The sequence below is a fragment of the Palaemon carinicauda genome, chromosome 13 (assembly GCF_036898095.1).
Source record: "Palaemon carinicauda isolate YSFRI2023 chromosome 13, ASM3689809v2, whole genome shotgun sequence".
Taxonomy (NCBI): domain Eukaryota; kingdom Metazoa; phylum Arthropoda; class Malacostraca; order Decapoda; family Palaemonidae; genus Palaemon; species Palaemon carinicauda.
In genome coordinates, this window is record NC_090737.1 from 40,145,204 (window position 1) to 40,160,812 (window position 15,609).

General features: G+C 38.9%; 1 protein-coding gene across 8 annotated transcripts in view; it reads left to right on the top strand.

Moving 5' to 3' along the window:
* The window catches only part of LOC137652292 (cAMP-regulated phosphoprotein 21-like), a 383,279-nt gene that overhangs the window by 220,955 nt on the left and 146,715 nt on the right, over positions 1-15,609 (top strand). For all 8 annotated transcript variants that reach the window (XM_068385596.1, XM_068385602.1, XM_068385599.1 and 5 more), the window contains 2 exons: positions 5,459-5,631; positions 11,996-12,151. In XM_068385596.1, coding sequence (XP_068241697.1) covers positions 5,459-5,631; positions 11,996-12,151 — 329 coding nt within the window. The remainder of the gene's footprint in view (positions 1-5,458; positions 5,632-11,995; positions 12,152-15,609) is intronic.

Below are 15,609 nucleotides of genomic sequence, written 5' to 3' on the forward strand. Positions count from 1 at the left end.
CCCTCTCGCCCAGTCAGACAACAGCAGCAACAACTTTCCGCAGTTCCCATGACCGTGGTTCCCCAGATGGTGGCTCAACCCCAACCAACTTACCAGATGGTGCCTCAGCAGCTGGTTGCCCAGTCACCAGCATTTAATCCTGCGTATGAGAGACAGACCACTACCTTTCGTCCTAAAAGTAGAGGGAGGAAAGGGGCTCCTCTAGATACCCCCCAAGAGGAAGAGTGGGGTATGGGAGGACGTGGTCAAGGAGGCAAGTCCTCCGGACAGTCGAAGCAATGAGATGCTTCCGGTAGGAGGAAGACTCCAACAATTTCAGGATCGTTGGACCTTCGATCCTTGGGCCCACCGCCTAATCAAGAATTGACTAGGATGGAGCTGGAGGACAGCTCCACCATCATTTCCTCAATTCTTCCAACACTCCACCCCCGTCCTGGAAGAATACACCCGAGAACTTCTGAGCAAACAGATGATAAGGAGGGAAAAGTCCGTCAAATTCCAAGGAAGGCTGTTTTGTGTTGTGTTCCCAAGAAGGACTCAGACAAACTCAGAGTCATTCTGGACTTGTCGCCACTCAACAAGTTTATAGAAAACAAGAAGTTCAGGATGTTAACCCTTCAACACATAAGGACCTTGCTGCCAAAAGGGGCGTACACAGTCTCGATAGACCTGGCAGATGCCTACTGGCATATTCCAATCAACCGCCCCTTCTCCTATCTAGGATTCAGGCTACAAAAGAAGAAATACGTCTTCAGAGCCATGCCCTTCGGACTAAATATAGCCCCAAGGATCTTTACAAAGCTTGCAGACGCAGTCCTTCAACAACTACGCCTAGAATGTGTCCTGGTAGTAGCCTACCTGGACGACTGGCTGGTGTGGGCAGCATCCAGGACGGAGTGCATGCAAGCATCCAAGAAAGTGATCCAATTCCTGGAACATCTGGGATTCAAGATCAACGTCAAGAAGTCTCGATTATCTCCAGCTCAAGAGTTTCAATGGCTAGGAATACATTGGAATTTAAAGTCACACCGTCTCTCCATTCCCCCAGGGAAGAGGGGAGAGATTGCGGGATCTGTCAAGAGACTACTGAAATCCGACAGGATATCAAGACGCCAACAGGAAAGAATACTGGGTTCTCTTCAGTTTGCATCAGTGACAGACCCAATGCTAAGAGCACAGCTAAAAGATGCATCAGGAGTCTGGAGAAGATACGCATCAAACGCTCGAAGAGATCTAAGAAGACCAATAGCGACTCGACTATGATCACTTCTCAAGCCATGGTTGAAGGCCAAGAACCTAAAGAGGTCCGTACCCTTGCAACCACCTCTACCTTCAGTCATCATCCATACGGATGCATCAAAGGAAGGATGGGGAGGTCACTTCCATCAACAGAAAGTCCAAGGGACTTGGTCTTCTCTATTCAAGACCTTCCACATCAACATTTTGGAGGCCATGGCAGTCTTTCTGACGCTGAAGAAACTGTCCCCTCGCAATTCAGTCCATATACAGTGAACCCTCGCTACTTCGCGGTTCGACCATCGCGGATTCACCACTTCGCGGATTTTTTCCATAACCCATATAGGCTATATACAGTAATATATATATATATATATATGTATGCATGTATTTATGTATATATGTAGGTATGTATATGTGTATACATAAAAATATATATATATATATATACACACACACACATATATATATATATATATATATATATATATATATATATATATATATATACATATATATATATATATGTATATATATATATATATATATATATATATATATATATATATATATATCTATATATCTAAAGTAGGAAGATGTGATGTAGTTCTAAGGGAAAAGTATGGGAAATATGTCTGGGTAATAAGCAAAGCTCTACCTCCAGTTTGTTCCTACATTATGATCAGAGATAAATGTAAACAAAACATTGGTTGCCATTTTTTATCGTGCTTTTTAGCATGTTTAGGAAATGCATGATATAAAATCACCTTTAATATTTGTGCCTGTTTTAGTTTAGGGTACTGTAGTACATGCATTAAGTGTTCTGTATATTAAAGGGTAGTTTGTTAACAGTACTACGTACAAGGGAAGGTTTTAAAAGTCTGAATATACATGTTGAATAAATAGGTAAATATGGTGTCACTACTTCGCGGATTTTCACCTATCGCGGCCGCGACTGGAACCTATCTACCGCGATAAACGAGGGTTCACTGTAAGACTGATCCTGGACAGCGAGGTGATAGTGAGATGTTTGAATCGTCAAGGCTTGAGATCACCCCAAATCAACCAAGTGATGTCGGCCATCTTCCACTTGGCGAAAAAGAAGAGATGGCATTTATCAGCAGTTCACCTTCAAGGGTTCCGCAATGTGACGGTGGACGCTCTATCCAGGCTCATGCCGATAGAGTCAGAATGGTCCCTAGACGCAGGCTCATTCTCCTTCGTCTTACAGCAAGTCCCAGAACTGCAGATCGACCTCTTCGCGACGAGAGACAACAAGAAACTGCCTCGTTATGTGGCCCCATACAAGGACCCTCCAGCAGAAGCGATGGACGCCATGTCCCTCGACTGGAACAGATGGAACCGGATTTACCTGTTCCCTCCAACCAATCTCTTAATGAAGGTCCTCAACAAGCTGAGATCCTTTCGGAGAACGGCAGCTCTAGTGGCTCCCAAGTGGCCAAAGAGCAATTAGTTCCCTCTAGTACTGGAACTGAAGCTGAGGCTGGTCCCTCTACCGGACCCAGTACTGTCTCAACAAGTACAGAAGTCGATTATCTTCTCTTCATCACAGAGAACCCAAAACCTTCATCTTATGATTTTCTCTCTTTAGCAGTAAAGAAAAGGTTTGGGATCTCGAGAGACAGTATAGACTTCCTAGAAGAATATAAGTCTAAGTCAACCAGAAGACAATATGTGTCATCTTGGAAAAAGTGGGTTGCTTTGCGTCAAGGCAAAAGGACCAAAAGAAATCTCAACGGACTTCTGTTTGTCCTTCTTTATCCACCTTCACAAGCAAGGTTTGGCAGCCAATATGATAACCACGTGTAAATCAGCCTTGACTAGACCTCTGTTATACGCCTTCCAAGTAGACTTGTCAAACGAAATCTTTAACAATATCCCTAAGGCTTGTGCTAAACTCAGGCCTGCAGCCACTCCAAAGCCTATTTCGTGGTCCTTGGACAAGGTCCTACACTTTGCTTCAACAGTGAACAATGAGGATTACTCTCTGAAAGACTTAACCCAAAAAGTTATTTTCTTGTTTGCTCTAGCCTTGGGGGCCAGAGTTAGTGAAATAGTGGCCCTATCCAGAGATGAGGGCCATATTCAGTTCACAGAAGTGGGAGAACTGAATCTTTTTCCTGACCCAACATTTCTCGCTAAGAACGAGCTACCCACCAAAAGGTGGGGTCTCTGGAGAATCTGCCCTCTGAAGGAAGATGTCTCGCTGTGCCCAGTGGAGTGTCTAAAGGTCTATTTTCGAAAAACTTCAGACTTCAGGGGAGGACAGCTCTTTAAAGGAGAAACCTCAGGGTCAAACCTATCCCTAAAACAACTAAGGGCGAAGATCACCTATTTTATTAGCAGAGCGGATCCTGACAGTACACCCGCAGGTCATGATCGAAGAAAAATCGCTTCGTCACTGAATTTCTTTCAGTACATGTACTTTGAGAGTCTTCGCTCATACACTGGATGGAAGTCATCTAGAGTGTTCTTCAAGCGTTGTGCGAAGCAAGTGCAATAACTAAAGCGGTTCGTGGTGGCGTCAGGTAGTGTACTAAAACCTGTCGTCTAGTGCTGCGATGAACAGTGAATTGATTGGGACTGTCAATATAAGGGTGAAGGTATTGACACCTCACAGTGCAATACTTTGAAATAAGCGTCACCATGGTGACGCCAAGGACTGTTCTAGTTATTTGAGGTGAAGAAACATAGAGATAACACTTGTGCCATGTGTTCTTATACAGTGTAAAGAGACAATCAATATCACAGAAATGCATATTAGAAAATTAAAAAAATTTTCAGATTACAGTGGCTCTAATATTTTTTTTCCTTTCAGGTGAAACAAACATTTTCTGGACTTTGATTGTAGAATATGTTTCTTATTACTTTTATTAACATTATGTTAACATTGTTATATATGTTGATTCTGCTGGTTATCTATTACCAATAAATACTTGATGTGTATTTGCGTCTTATTTCGCCCAAAATTGATTTTCAATTAAAATATATCAGAGTTTTATTTTCCTTTAATAAACTGCATATATTTATACGAACAAGATATATAGCTAATACCTTTGCTCTTATACGAGTACAAACTTTATCTGGCAATCCTTGCTTCAATCAGACATACATACAGCGAGACCTGTATGTACTTGATGCTATGTTTGTTCATGTTATATGCAAACCTTGACTCCTTTCCTATGTCTAGAATGACTCTTCCCTGCAGGGGGCAGGAAGCACTAACATGGATTATGATTAGCAGTAATAACGTATAATGGTAACGTCATATGTCTCTATGGTCTGGATGACCAAGGAATAACTGTCCGGAGGTTAAGGCACTTTTGGAAAATCCACAGATACAGTACTTTCTAAATAATTCTCTGGTAACCTTCCATCAGGACGACATGGCCTGAGTCCAAAAAAATGAATTTTGAGCAAAGCTAAAAATCTATTTTTGGGTGAGATAGCCATGTCGTCCTGATGGACCCGCCCTCCTTTTCTATAGAAAAGGTTTTGGCAGGATCCCTCCCGAAACTACTATATCTGTATCTCCATGCTCAACACTACAAAGGAATAGCGCGTGGGGTGGATGTACAGCGCCATCTAGATACTCGTAGTAGTAAGGGAGGAAGGGTAACCTTGATATCGGCTCCCCTTGTAATTTTGCCACTTTCCCCCTCGAAGCGAAAACGCTATTCGGGGTGAAGATTGCTATATGTTGTATCAAGATATATGTCCCCTGATTTATGCGATATCCTTAAGAGAAATTTTAAGGATATTCGCGCCAGGAGTTAGAATTCTGGAGACCTAAAGGTAAATTCTCTGGGAATATCACTGTAGTCAAATATCCCTTAGGAAGCTACTTATAGGAACCTTCCATCAGGACGACATGGGCATCTCACCCAAAAATAGATTTTTCGCTTTGCTCAAAATTCGTTTAAATGATTAAGGTTTGTATAGCTAGGAAAAATACAAATTGTTTTTAAAAAATGTAGCATTTGGTCAGTTTTCAAATTATTATTAGTTACTACTTAGCACAACATTGGTTAACTTTTATACCTATTTAACAACAATAATATTCAGTGAAGTATTTCTATCATAGTTTCATTGTGAATTTAGTTATATGTATCCGGATACATTACCCAAAATTTTATTTTTTTCTAAAGTAACATGCTTTTAAGTGATAAATACTAATTAGATGTTTACTTCTAATCCACAGCCAGCATTGTCAGTGGTGTTATATCTAGCAGTTTAGATGTAAAAGAAACTGTCATTAGCAATGGGACAAATGAGGGAGGACCAAGTGAAGGGGTTGTTCCACCACCTCCTCCACCAGTGATATACCAACCCTATTTCCAGCATCCTCAGCTGGACACTAGATCTTTTTCTCAAGTTAGTTTCTCAGTTTTAGATAAAGCATTTTCTCTTGAGTTAGAATAAGCGAAGATATGTGTCCTAGAATTACTTGAACTTACAAAGATTTTATCTGGTTTATGATGACCATTTCATGTTCATTCTTAATTTATGATTTTGTTTTATACTATAAGTATTGATTGTTTGATTTAAGTAAGACTGGTTTAGTGATAGGTTAATACCAATAATAATTATGATAATAACAACAATAATTTTAACATACTGTATGCTATTGGAGCTAGATCCACAGAGAAGAGGAGCATTGTATAATTGATTTTTGAAAATCCAGATGAAATTGAAGCTCTCCAAAGGCAAAGAGATATGAAATAAATTTACTCTACATGGTATACATGGCTCTAGACAAAGCTAATGCATGAAGACAAGGTCTTCTTAGCATATTATACTTCTCTGATAATGAGAAAAAGGTAGAAGATACAAAACTTCATTTCATTTGAGGAATGTTGAAATGCCTATGGCATTACTAAAGTTTAGTACAGAATGAAACTGACGTTATTTAGCCTTTTCTATGCCAGTCTATGCAGTACCCGCAAATTTTCTTAGCTCATTAATCCATCGTCTTCTCTTCCTTCCCCTGCTTCTTTTGCAATCTTTAGGGATCCATTCTGTTATTCTTAATGTCCATCTATTATCTGTCATTCTCATTACATATCCTGCCTACGTCCACAGTGAACCCTCGTTTATCGCGGTAGATAGGTTCCAGACCCGACCGCAATAGGTGAAAATCTGCGAAGTAGTGACACCATATTTACTTATTTATTTAACATGTATATTCAGACTTTTAAAACCTTCCCTTGTACGTAGTACTGTTAACAAACTACCCTTTAATGTACAGAACACTTAATGCATGTACTATAGTACCCTAAACTAAAACAGGCACAAATATTAAAGGCGACTTTACTGTATATCATGCGTTTCCTAAACACGCCAAAAAGCACGATAAAAAATGGCAACCAATGTTTTGTTTACGTTTATCTCTGATCATAATGAAGAAACAAATGCATTTACACATCTGTGTATAGGTTAGTTTTTGCATCGATTATATTGATTATTCAGTACAGTATGTTGATTTTGTTATTACCAATGTTTTACTTAATTTTTCCTAGGACTTCCAAATGAAATGTTTTTCTTTATGACGCCGCCTGAAACGACGGCGTAATAAAGTACGCTCAGTAAACAAACGAAGGCAGTTAACGTGCATGATGAAAGTGATAAATAATGATATTACAGTAAAAGCTTTTATAAAATATGTTATTACAAATATTATTTACCGTATCTATATAAAATCATACATACGTAGCAAGAGCAGGGAAAACAATTTACGAGAGAGAGAGAGAGAGAGGAGAGAGAGAGAGAGAGGAGAGAGAGAAGAGAGAGAGAGAGAGAGAGAGGAGAGAGAGAGAGAGAGAGTTGTTTTACATACGTAAATGTAAATTTTAAAAAAAAAAAAAAAAATAGCCCCATTTCATATAAAATAGATTACAAATATTTTACTTTATCATATTACAGTAGTCTGTATAATACTGTAAAGTTCAGTACAGTATGTTGTTGTTATAGTCGTGGCGATGAAATTCTCACGAAACAAAAACACGGCATTCAATTACAACAGCTGATTCATTTCTCTCTCTCTCTCTCTCTCTCTCTCTCTCTCTCTCTCTCTCTACAATACTTACATTTAGATGAAGAAACTAAAATTAGTTTTCTTAGTGTCAATTAAATACGAAACGAAAAAATTATGCCGAGTCTACATCCATTTCAATCTTAGCTAAAAATACGGCATCCGATTTCATCAGCAAACCACTATTTTTTGGGAGACATCATTTTATTCTAGAAAATTGCTACTCTTTAAATAGTTAATTGCACATTAAGAAAGCGTGTACTTTTGTTTTTAGATTTCGGGTGTGTTTTAAAAATCGAGTATTGTTGACTTCTTTTTGTTTTACTTTTGGCTTTGATTAGATCAGCTGACATCTAGCTGCCGCTCTTGAGAGTGTACGAATACACTAACAAAGTATCGTTTATACCATTTCTTAACTTATTCAAACCGTCTACAGTATACTGTTGATATTACATAAGCACCAATGTGTTATAACCTATCATTTTTTTTTGTTTATTACATTTAAACCCCCCTCTATCTCTCTCTCCTCTCTCTCTCTATCTCTCTCTCTCTCTCCCTCTCTACCTCTCTCTCTCTCTCTCTCTCTCTCTCTCTACCCTCTCTCTCTCTCTCTCTCTCTCTACTCTCTCTCTCTCTCTCTCTCTCTCTCTCTGTGGGCTACTTTTCACTACCTCCCATTCCTTACCTCTCTCTATCTCTCTAACAAATGATATCTTTGTTGCTCCTCAAAGTTTCATTTATATTGAAAATCAATCATGATTCAATTTTCCTTATTTTCTCCAATCTCGCACCATCGGTCACATCGCAGTATTTTCGAAATTTCCGAAAAATCCGCGATATATGTATATACATGGGTTATGAAAAAATCCGCCAAGTGGTGAATCCGCGATGGTCGAACCGCGAAGTAGCGAGGGCTCACTGCATTTCTTTTTCTTACATCTTATTAGAATATCCTCTAGTTTACTCTCGTATCCATGTTGTTCTTTTTCTGTCTTTTATTGTTATTCCCATCATTATTCTTAACATAGCTCTTTGAGTTGTAACTAGCTTATGTTCTAAGTCTTTTAGTAAGAGGTTTCTGATGCATAAGTTAATACTGGTAGCATCATCTCATTAAATATTCTTTTTAGAGGAAGTGACATTTTAATTTTCATAATCTCATTTTGTTTACCAAAAACTCCCCATCCCATGCTTATCCTTTTCTTAATTTCACTTTCTCTCTGTCCTAAGTACATATATTCATAAAAAACCTCTAGATATTTATCCATAACCTATATTTGTTCTCTTTGCATTCCATTGGACATTATCTTAGTTTTACTCATACTGTATTCATTTTCAGATCTACATATTTGCTTTCTCTATTATAATCTTCTATCATCTTTTGCAATTCTTCCCACGATCCATTAAATGGAACTATGTTATCTACAAATCTTAAGTTGTTAAGGTATTCCCCATTAATGTTAATTCCTACATTTTTCCAATCTAAATTCTTAAAAACTTCTTCTAGGCATGCTGTGAATAATTTAGGAAATATGGGGTCTCCCTGTCTAATTCCTTTCTCGATCAGAATTTTCTTAATATCTTTATGTAATTTTAGGGTTGCTGTACTTCCCGTATAGATATCTTCAAGTTTTCTAACATAAGATTCATCTAATTCTTGTCTTTGAAGGGCATTCATTACTGCTAAAGTTTTGATAGATTCAAAAGCTTTCTCATAGCCTGTAAATTCCATACATAGTAAGCCTGCTTGCCCTCTTGGTTGATTAAAGTCTAGTTGTCTTTATGTTTGGTCTGATATGATCTTGGTAAATATTTTATATGTTACGGAGAGTAAACGTATTTCACGGTAATTTTTCAGGTCTCTTGTGACTCCTTCTTTTGTGAATTAGTATAATGATAAGTTTTTCCAAGCTGTAGGTATAGATCATTCTTGCAGACATTTTGTGTAAAATTCAGCAATTATTAAAATAATTGTTAGGCCATCTTCTGCTGATTTGCCTCTTTTTATTCCTTTTAATGTTTCTTTACTTCTACTGTTACATTTGGTACCAACTCAGATGTTTCATTATTTCTATGGGCAAAGTTATTTCTCATATTACTATTGTATACCATTTTATAGAAATCCTCTGCAATTTTTATCACTCCATCTCTTTTGTTGATAATATTTCCATTTCCATCCTTATAAAATAAACGTCTGTTGCTGCTGTTTTCCAAGTCTTCTTTTTCATCAATTTGATGCTTCTTTGTTTCTTTATAGTGTTTCCTTAATTTTGGAAAACGGTAATACAAATGTTTACTTCATACTAAGCACAAGGTAAATGTAATAATCAGATCCTATACAGAACTGACCTTTGTCTAAAGAAACTTACTGTAAGTGCAGGGGAAAGGCGGGGAAGGCTAGGCTAGTTGATTATTCTGGGATGATGATGATATTCACATGCCTTTTGATAGTGATGGGCATCACAAGCTCTTATCATCACTTGCTTTCTTTGTTAAGCTTCAGAATTCCAGTGAGTCCTCCCTTAGTCTTGGTAATTCTGGTCCTTTTCAACCCGTTGCCAACCTAAACCAACACCATTTAGTCATTTTAATTAATAGGGATTCATTTAGTAAGGGTTTTGAACATTCACTGCTCTGCACAGATTTGAAAGCCTCACACAGAACCTTGAAATCTTTACATACTTTAGTTTGTTCTGCTGCTAAACCCTTGCAGTACCTCAATTCTAGTCGCTCTATAAAACTAAATTAGATTGTGAGGCAGAAGACTGAATGGGTTGTCTTTGATCCTATATCCTGACGTTCGCTAAAGTAAGCGCTTATTGCCAGTCACATATTATTTATGTGGATGCCATGGCATATCATATGATTCCCTCAAGATTCTGAGGATTAGAGCTTGGCCACTAGCTCATCTCACGTTATGTTAACTGAGAAAATATAGCCTCTAGTAAATTCACTATGTCATCTTCAATTTCTATTATCATGGCTTTTCTCTTTTTGGATGTACTGCCATCAAACGTCTCCTTTGTGCTTTTCAGACATGATGCAAAGCCAAAAAAGGCACAAAAATGTCCAAAAAAGAGAGGCATGAAAATCTTGAATATGTATCATAAGCTAAGATGGTGAACTGATGCTAAAGTAACATGTAATGCACTACTACACAGCCAGGTAATGGCGTTACGTCCTCTCCACTTTGGCAAGTAGTTTGGTGTATTAACAAACCAAACATTGTTACTTGAAACCAAGTTACGCTTATTTTAAGTCCCTTTTGGAACCCCATTCGTAACGGCGAATCATCATAATGTGAGACCATCGTAACCTGAGAACCGCCTATAGTGAGCTATCCAACATACTGTATGTATCAAGTATTCCTCCCTTCTATTTCTGCTTCACAAAATACATTTGAAATTTTTAAACTTTTTTCTTTATTACACACACACAGGTTCCTATCTTTGAAAGTCTACAAGTTGAATGTTCTTATCTTGTTAATTTACTGTACCATACTTTTCTGGAAATGAGCAAAATATTAAGAGAAGAACTCAATTGAGCCCTTGACGTTTGTAGGGGATTGGTTCCACAACCACCTACATATATTAGAATTCATGTAGAGTAGTCATAGATTGTTTATAAAATGGTCAAATACATGTACAGTTTAGTGCATTAGCAAAAATACAGTGTAGAATATTAATCATCTCTATAGTACAGTACTCAACTTTATAGCAAGCAAAGTAAATGCTATGTTTAAAGATTATTGTAAATTTTGTGATGACAAAAAATGGGCACTCATTCAGTGCCAGAGCAATCATTGTAAGCCAAATTATAGGGAGTACTTAGTACAGTAACCCCTCTCCATGTCATAGTTCACCTATCACTCTCACAGGACACTGCTGATTTATAAATATATTGTAAGTAAATCTATATTGTGGACTTATCTTTATATCGTGAGTTTCTGAGGTCATAAGTTTTAAAATTTTTCATATTTTAATCATCTTTGACCAAAAATAATCAATTTTCACACTTGTAAGTGCTTGAATTTATAAGGACAATGAAAAACTTGAAAAAAATATACCATAGATTCTTGTATCTACTTCACAATTTTTCAACTAACACCCACAATAGCCGAGGCATCACTGTACACACCATCAGCTAGTTTAACACATTCTTTTATTTAAGGCTTTTAGACTGCTTTCATTTAATAAGCTGAAATAGAAATTGTAAACATAACATTAAGTAAAGTACAAAATAATGATAAATAAAATATTAATCTCTCTCTCTCTCTCTCTCTCTCTCTCTCTCTCTCTCTCTCTCTCTCTCTCATATTTATTAGCTAGTTTCATTTGTTGTTGATTAACGGTGAATGTAACTTTATACATTATTTGGTAAGGAACCTGTTAGATCATAGTTTTAAAGTCAAATTGAGATTTTTTAACAGTTTATTATAAGAAAGAATGTTATAGCACCCTAGTAATCCTAAGCTGTATGTAGTAAGCAAAAGTTTTTATTTTCATATAATTTACATTCTTTGTGTGCCATACACATAGCTAATATAAGTTTTTTTCTGTTTTGAACTTTTTCAAAACAATGGAGTCATATTGTAAAGAATTTTTAATTTCTTGTTGAAAATAATGCTAATGAGTAATTTTGTTTTTGTCTGATATTTTATAATGTCATTGTAAAATGTTTAAATGTAAGTTTTGTGTGCATTTACAGGAGGGTAGTACAAATGAAGTAACCAATCACATGAGAGGGTTATGTATCAGTGGACCAAGCAATGCAGGAGAGAGTGGCAATGACCTTCCAACAACTCAAGTTTCTAGTGCACCTGTCCAGCAGAGTTATGTAGTTTCAAGACAACACTACACTCAGGTAATTTATGCTTGAATCCTTACCTTATGGGTACATTATGGTACTTATGAATGTTTGTATAGATCATATTGAGTTGTGAATCATGTTTATTTTTAAATACTCTATATCTATACACTTGGAGCTCATTCCACATTTAGACAAGTTCTTATGCATTTTTACACCATATACTTGCATGTGACATATTCTTTTAAAACACAAAGGGAAACTTATATGAACAATTCTAAACAGTGGGTTTTATTATTCACAATATTTTTCTTACTGAATAAAAGACTCCCAAGTTATTACTATTGCTTTGTCTCCTAAAGATTGGTTTACTATTTCAACTTGGGAAAACTAAACCTTCTGATGTGCGAAGAAACCGTTTCTTTATGGCTTCTCATTGGATGTATAAAGCCAAATCTAACATTTTAATGAATGAGAAATAAAAAGGAGAGCTAGTGATCATGATTTTTCTGTATCAATGTTTTTATGATGTAAATATTATTTTTTATTTGTGGATGAGTAAGTATGAGTCTGGTTACTATTCATTGCCAGTTTTTTAAGAGTGCTACATTATATTCTTGGAATTGTTGTGATTATGAACCTTTTTGCCCCAGTGTATATCCTTGTGTTATGTACTTGATATCCTTTACATGAAAATGGAAATATTGATTGTGCAATAGGATAGTTTCTTCAAAGGTTTTGACCAGCTTTACTTGAATGGCAGGTAACTGGTTTTATATTTTTTATCCTCACTGATAAGGTCCTTTGGTCTTCAGTGTAAGAGTAGCTTGGGTCTTTGGAAGGTGAGAAGCTTGATACAGTATACCCTCGCTAATCTTGTGCTTGGATCTATGGTTGGGTTCAGTTGAACATCTCATTAAGACCAAAGATTGGTCCAAAGAGAACACTTTGAAGTCGATGGTGACTTTCTTGTTATCTTGACCCGAACCATTGAGTTCCTTGCCCATGATCCTGATCCTTAGGCGAAATGACTCGGTGATCAAGAAATTCCAACGGCAGGTTCCTAGGACGGAGGTGACCAGACTATAAAACTGTACGTTGGAAGGACCCTACTGTTCAGCACAGATGATATCGAACAAGTGGCATATAGATGGAGGAAATCTATCCAGAACTCTCTCCTTCAGAGGGCCATGGCGTCTAGGTTCTACGGGACAGCTTCCCCTCCACAGAAGCCGCAAACATCCAGGTCACAGACCAGCAAGAACCCATGTTCTTCCAAGAGCTCGTCAAAGAAGCCCTTTCCTGCCAGAGACCAAAAGGGCAGCAAGCCGAATTGAGGGGGTAGAGGAGGTAGAGGTAGTGGCTGAGGCCGCTACTGCTAGGGAGAGCAATCTTCCCACTTTTATACAAATGAGGGGAGGCCTGCAACACCCATAGTAGAGATGGTTGCATCACAGTGCCAAACCCTGGGTAATCTCTTTGATTCGTTCGGGATATGTCCCATTCACACAATCTCTCCCTCCATTGACTCAAAGTCCAGTTCTATCAAGCTCCTATGCAAAGAGCTCCGTGAAGGAGCTGGCCCTCCGGGCCGAAGTCCAAACCTTGTTTGAGAAGAGTCCTATCCAGAAGGTCTTCGATGGGTTGCCAGGATTCTTCAGTCCACTTTTCTGATGAAAAAGGTGGAGGCTGGAGACCAGTCATCGGCCTCTCAGTTCTGAACAAGTTTGTTCTTCAAACTCCGTTCAGAATGGAAACAGCAGACACGGTCAGACAAGCAGTAGGACCACAGACTTCATGTGTACACTTGGCCTCAAGGATGCATACTTCCAGATCACAGTCCATCTGGACTCGAGGAAGTATCTAAGGATCATCCACAACAAAAGGCAATACCAATTCAAGGTGCTGTGCATTGGGTCTTTCAACAGCACCTCAGGTCTTCACGAGAGCTTTTACTCTATTGTCAACCTGGCCCACAGAATCAGCATCTGTTTCCCAAGATACCTGGACAACTGGCTGATTCTAGCAGTCTTGGTGCCAACCCTTTTTCAACACCAAGACAGACTCCTCGAGTTTTGCCTCGATCTGGGGATCGTGGTAAATCTTGAAAAGTCATCCCTGCTTCCATCACAGTGACTAATACACTGTACTTGGAGGTGATCATGGATACTAGCCTGCAGAAAATCATCCCATTCGACAACAGAATCCAGAGGCTGAGGAAGGTGGCAAGTCCCTTCCTCATACGAGACGCTCTCCCACGCCAGCAGTGGTTACATCTCATAGGTCATCTGACATCCCTGGTCCGTCAAGTCCGTAACGGCTGCCTACGAGTTCGATGTCTCCAGTGGCAGATAAAATCCAGGTGGATCCAACACGAGGAATCTCCGGATACGCTGATCCTAATGAGACTCAAGCAACGGGCAGACCTGAGATGGTGGGTGGCAGACAAGAATCTCCGCCGAGGGGTCGATCTTTTCGTTCCCCTTCTGGAAATGATGCTCTTTTCAGATGCGATAAAAGAAGGGGTGGTGGGGGGGAAGCACACTGCACTACACGGCTCCCAGGCTTTGGTCAGAGTCCAAAAGGTACCAGCATGTAAATCTCCTTCCCAGCCCTACAACAGTTACATCAGATCCTGGCAGGTCACGCGGTGATGAGCGGCAACACCACGGTAGTGGCTTACGTAAACAAGCAAGGCAGTATGTTTTCACAGCCCCTTTACCATTTAACAGTGGAGATACTAAGATGGGCAGAATAAAACTTGATGTCTCTATCAGTTCACTTCATTTCAGGCAAGAGGAATGTGCTTGCTGACAGTCTGATCAGCGCAACTCGGATAGTACGCTCTGAGTGGTTTTGAATCATCTTGTTGCCAACATAGTCCAGACTTTGTGGGGTTCCCTGACAGTGGATCTGTTCGCAACGTACCTGAACAACAGGCTCCCTCTCTACTGTTTACCAATCCCGGATCCGCAGGCTCTCTGGCAAGATGCATTCTAACAACGGTGGGACAGCATCGATGTCTACGCCTTTCCTACATTCTGTCTGATGAAAAGGGTGCTCAACAAATGAGATTGTCCATAAACCTATCATTGACCCTCATTGCTCAGCTATGGCATCATACGGAATGGCTCTCGGACCTTCTTCACTGACTGAGGTCTCGAGAGAACTCCCTCTGCGACATGATCTACTCAGACAACCACATGTGAACATCTTTCATAAAGCCGTGGAATCCCTACGACTTCAAGCCTGGAGGCTCTCCAGCATCTCCTCTCTCAGAAAGGCTTTTTGCAACAAATTGCAAAGAGGATATCTGGATACCTTCAGAAGTCCTTGGCAACAGTCTAGCAGGCAAGTGGACTGTCTTCTGTGTTTGGTGTCATGGAAAGGGTATCTCTCCCTTTGATGCCCCTATTCCATCAATGGCGGAGTTCCTTGTACAGTATACCTTCAAGAGAAAAAACATCTCTCGGTCTCGGCCTTGAAAAGCTACACCTCAGCCTTGAGCCTCGCCT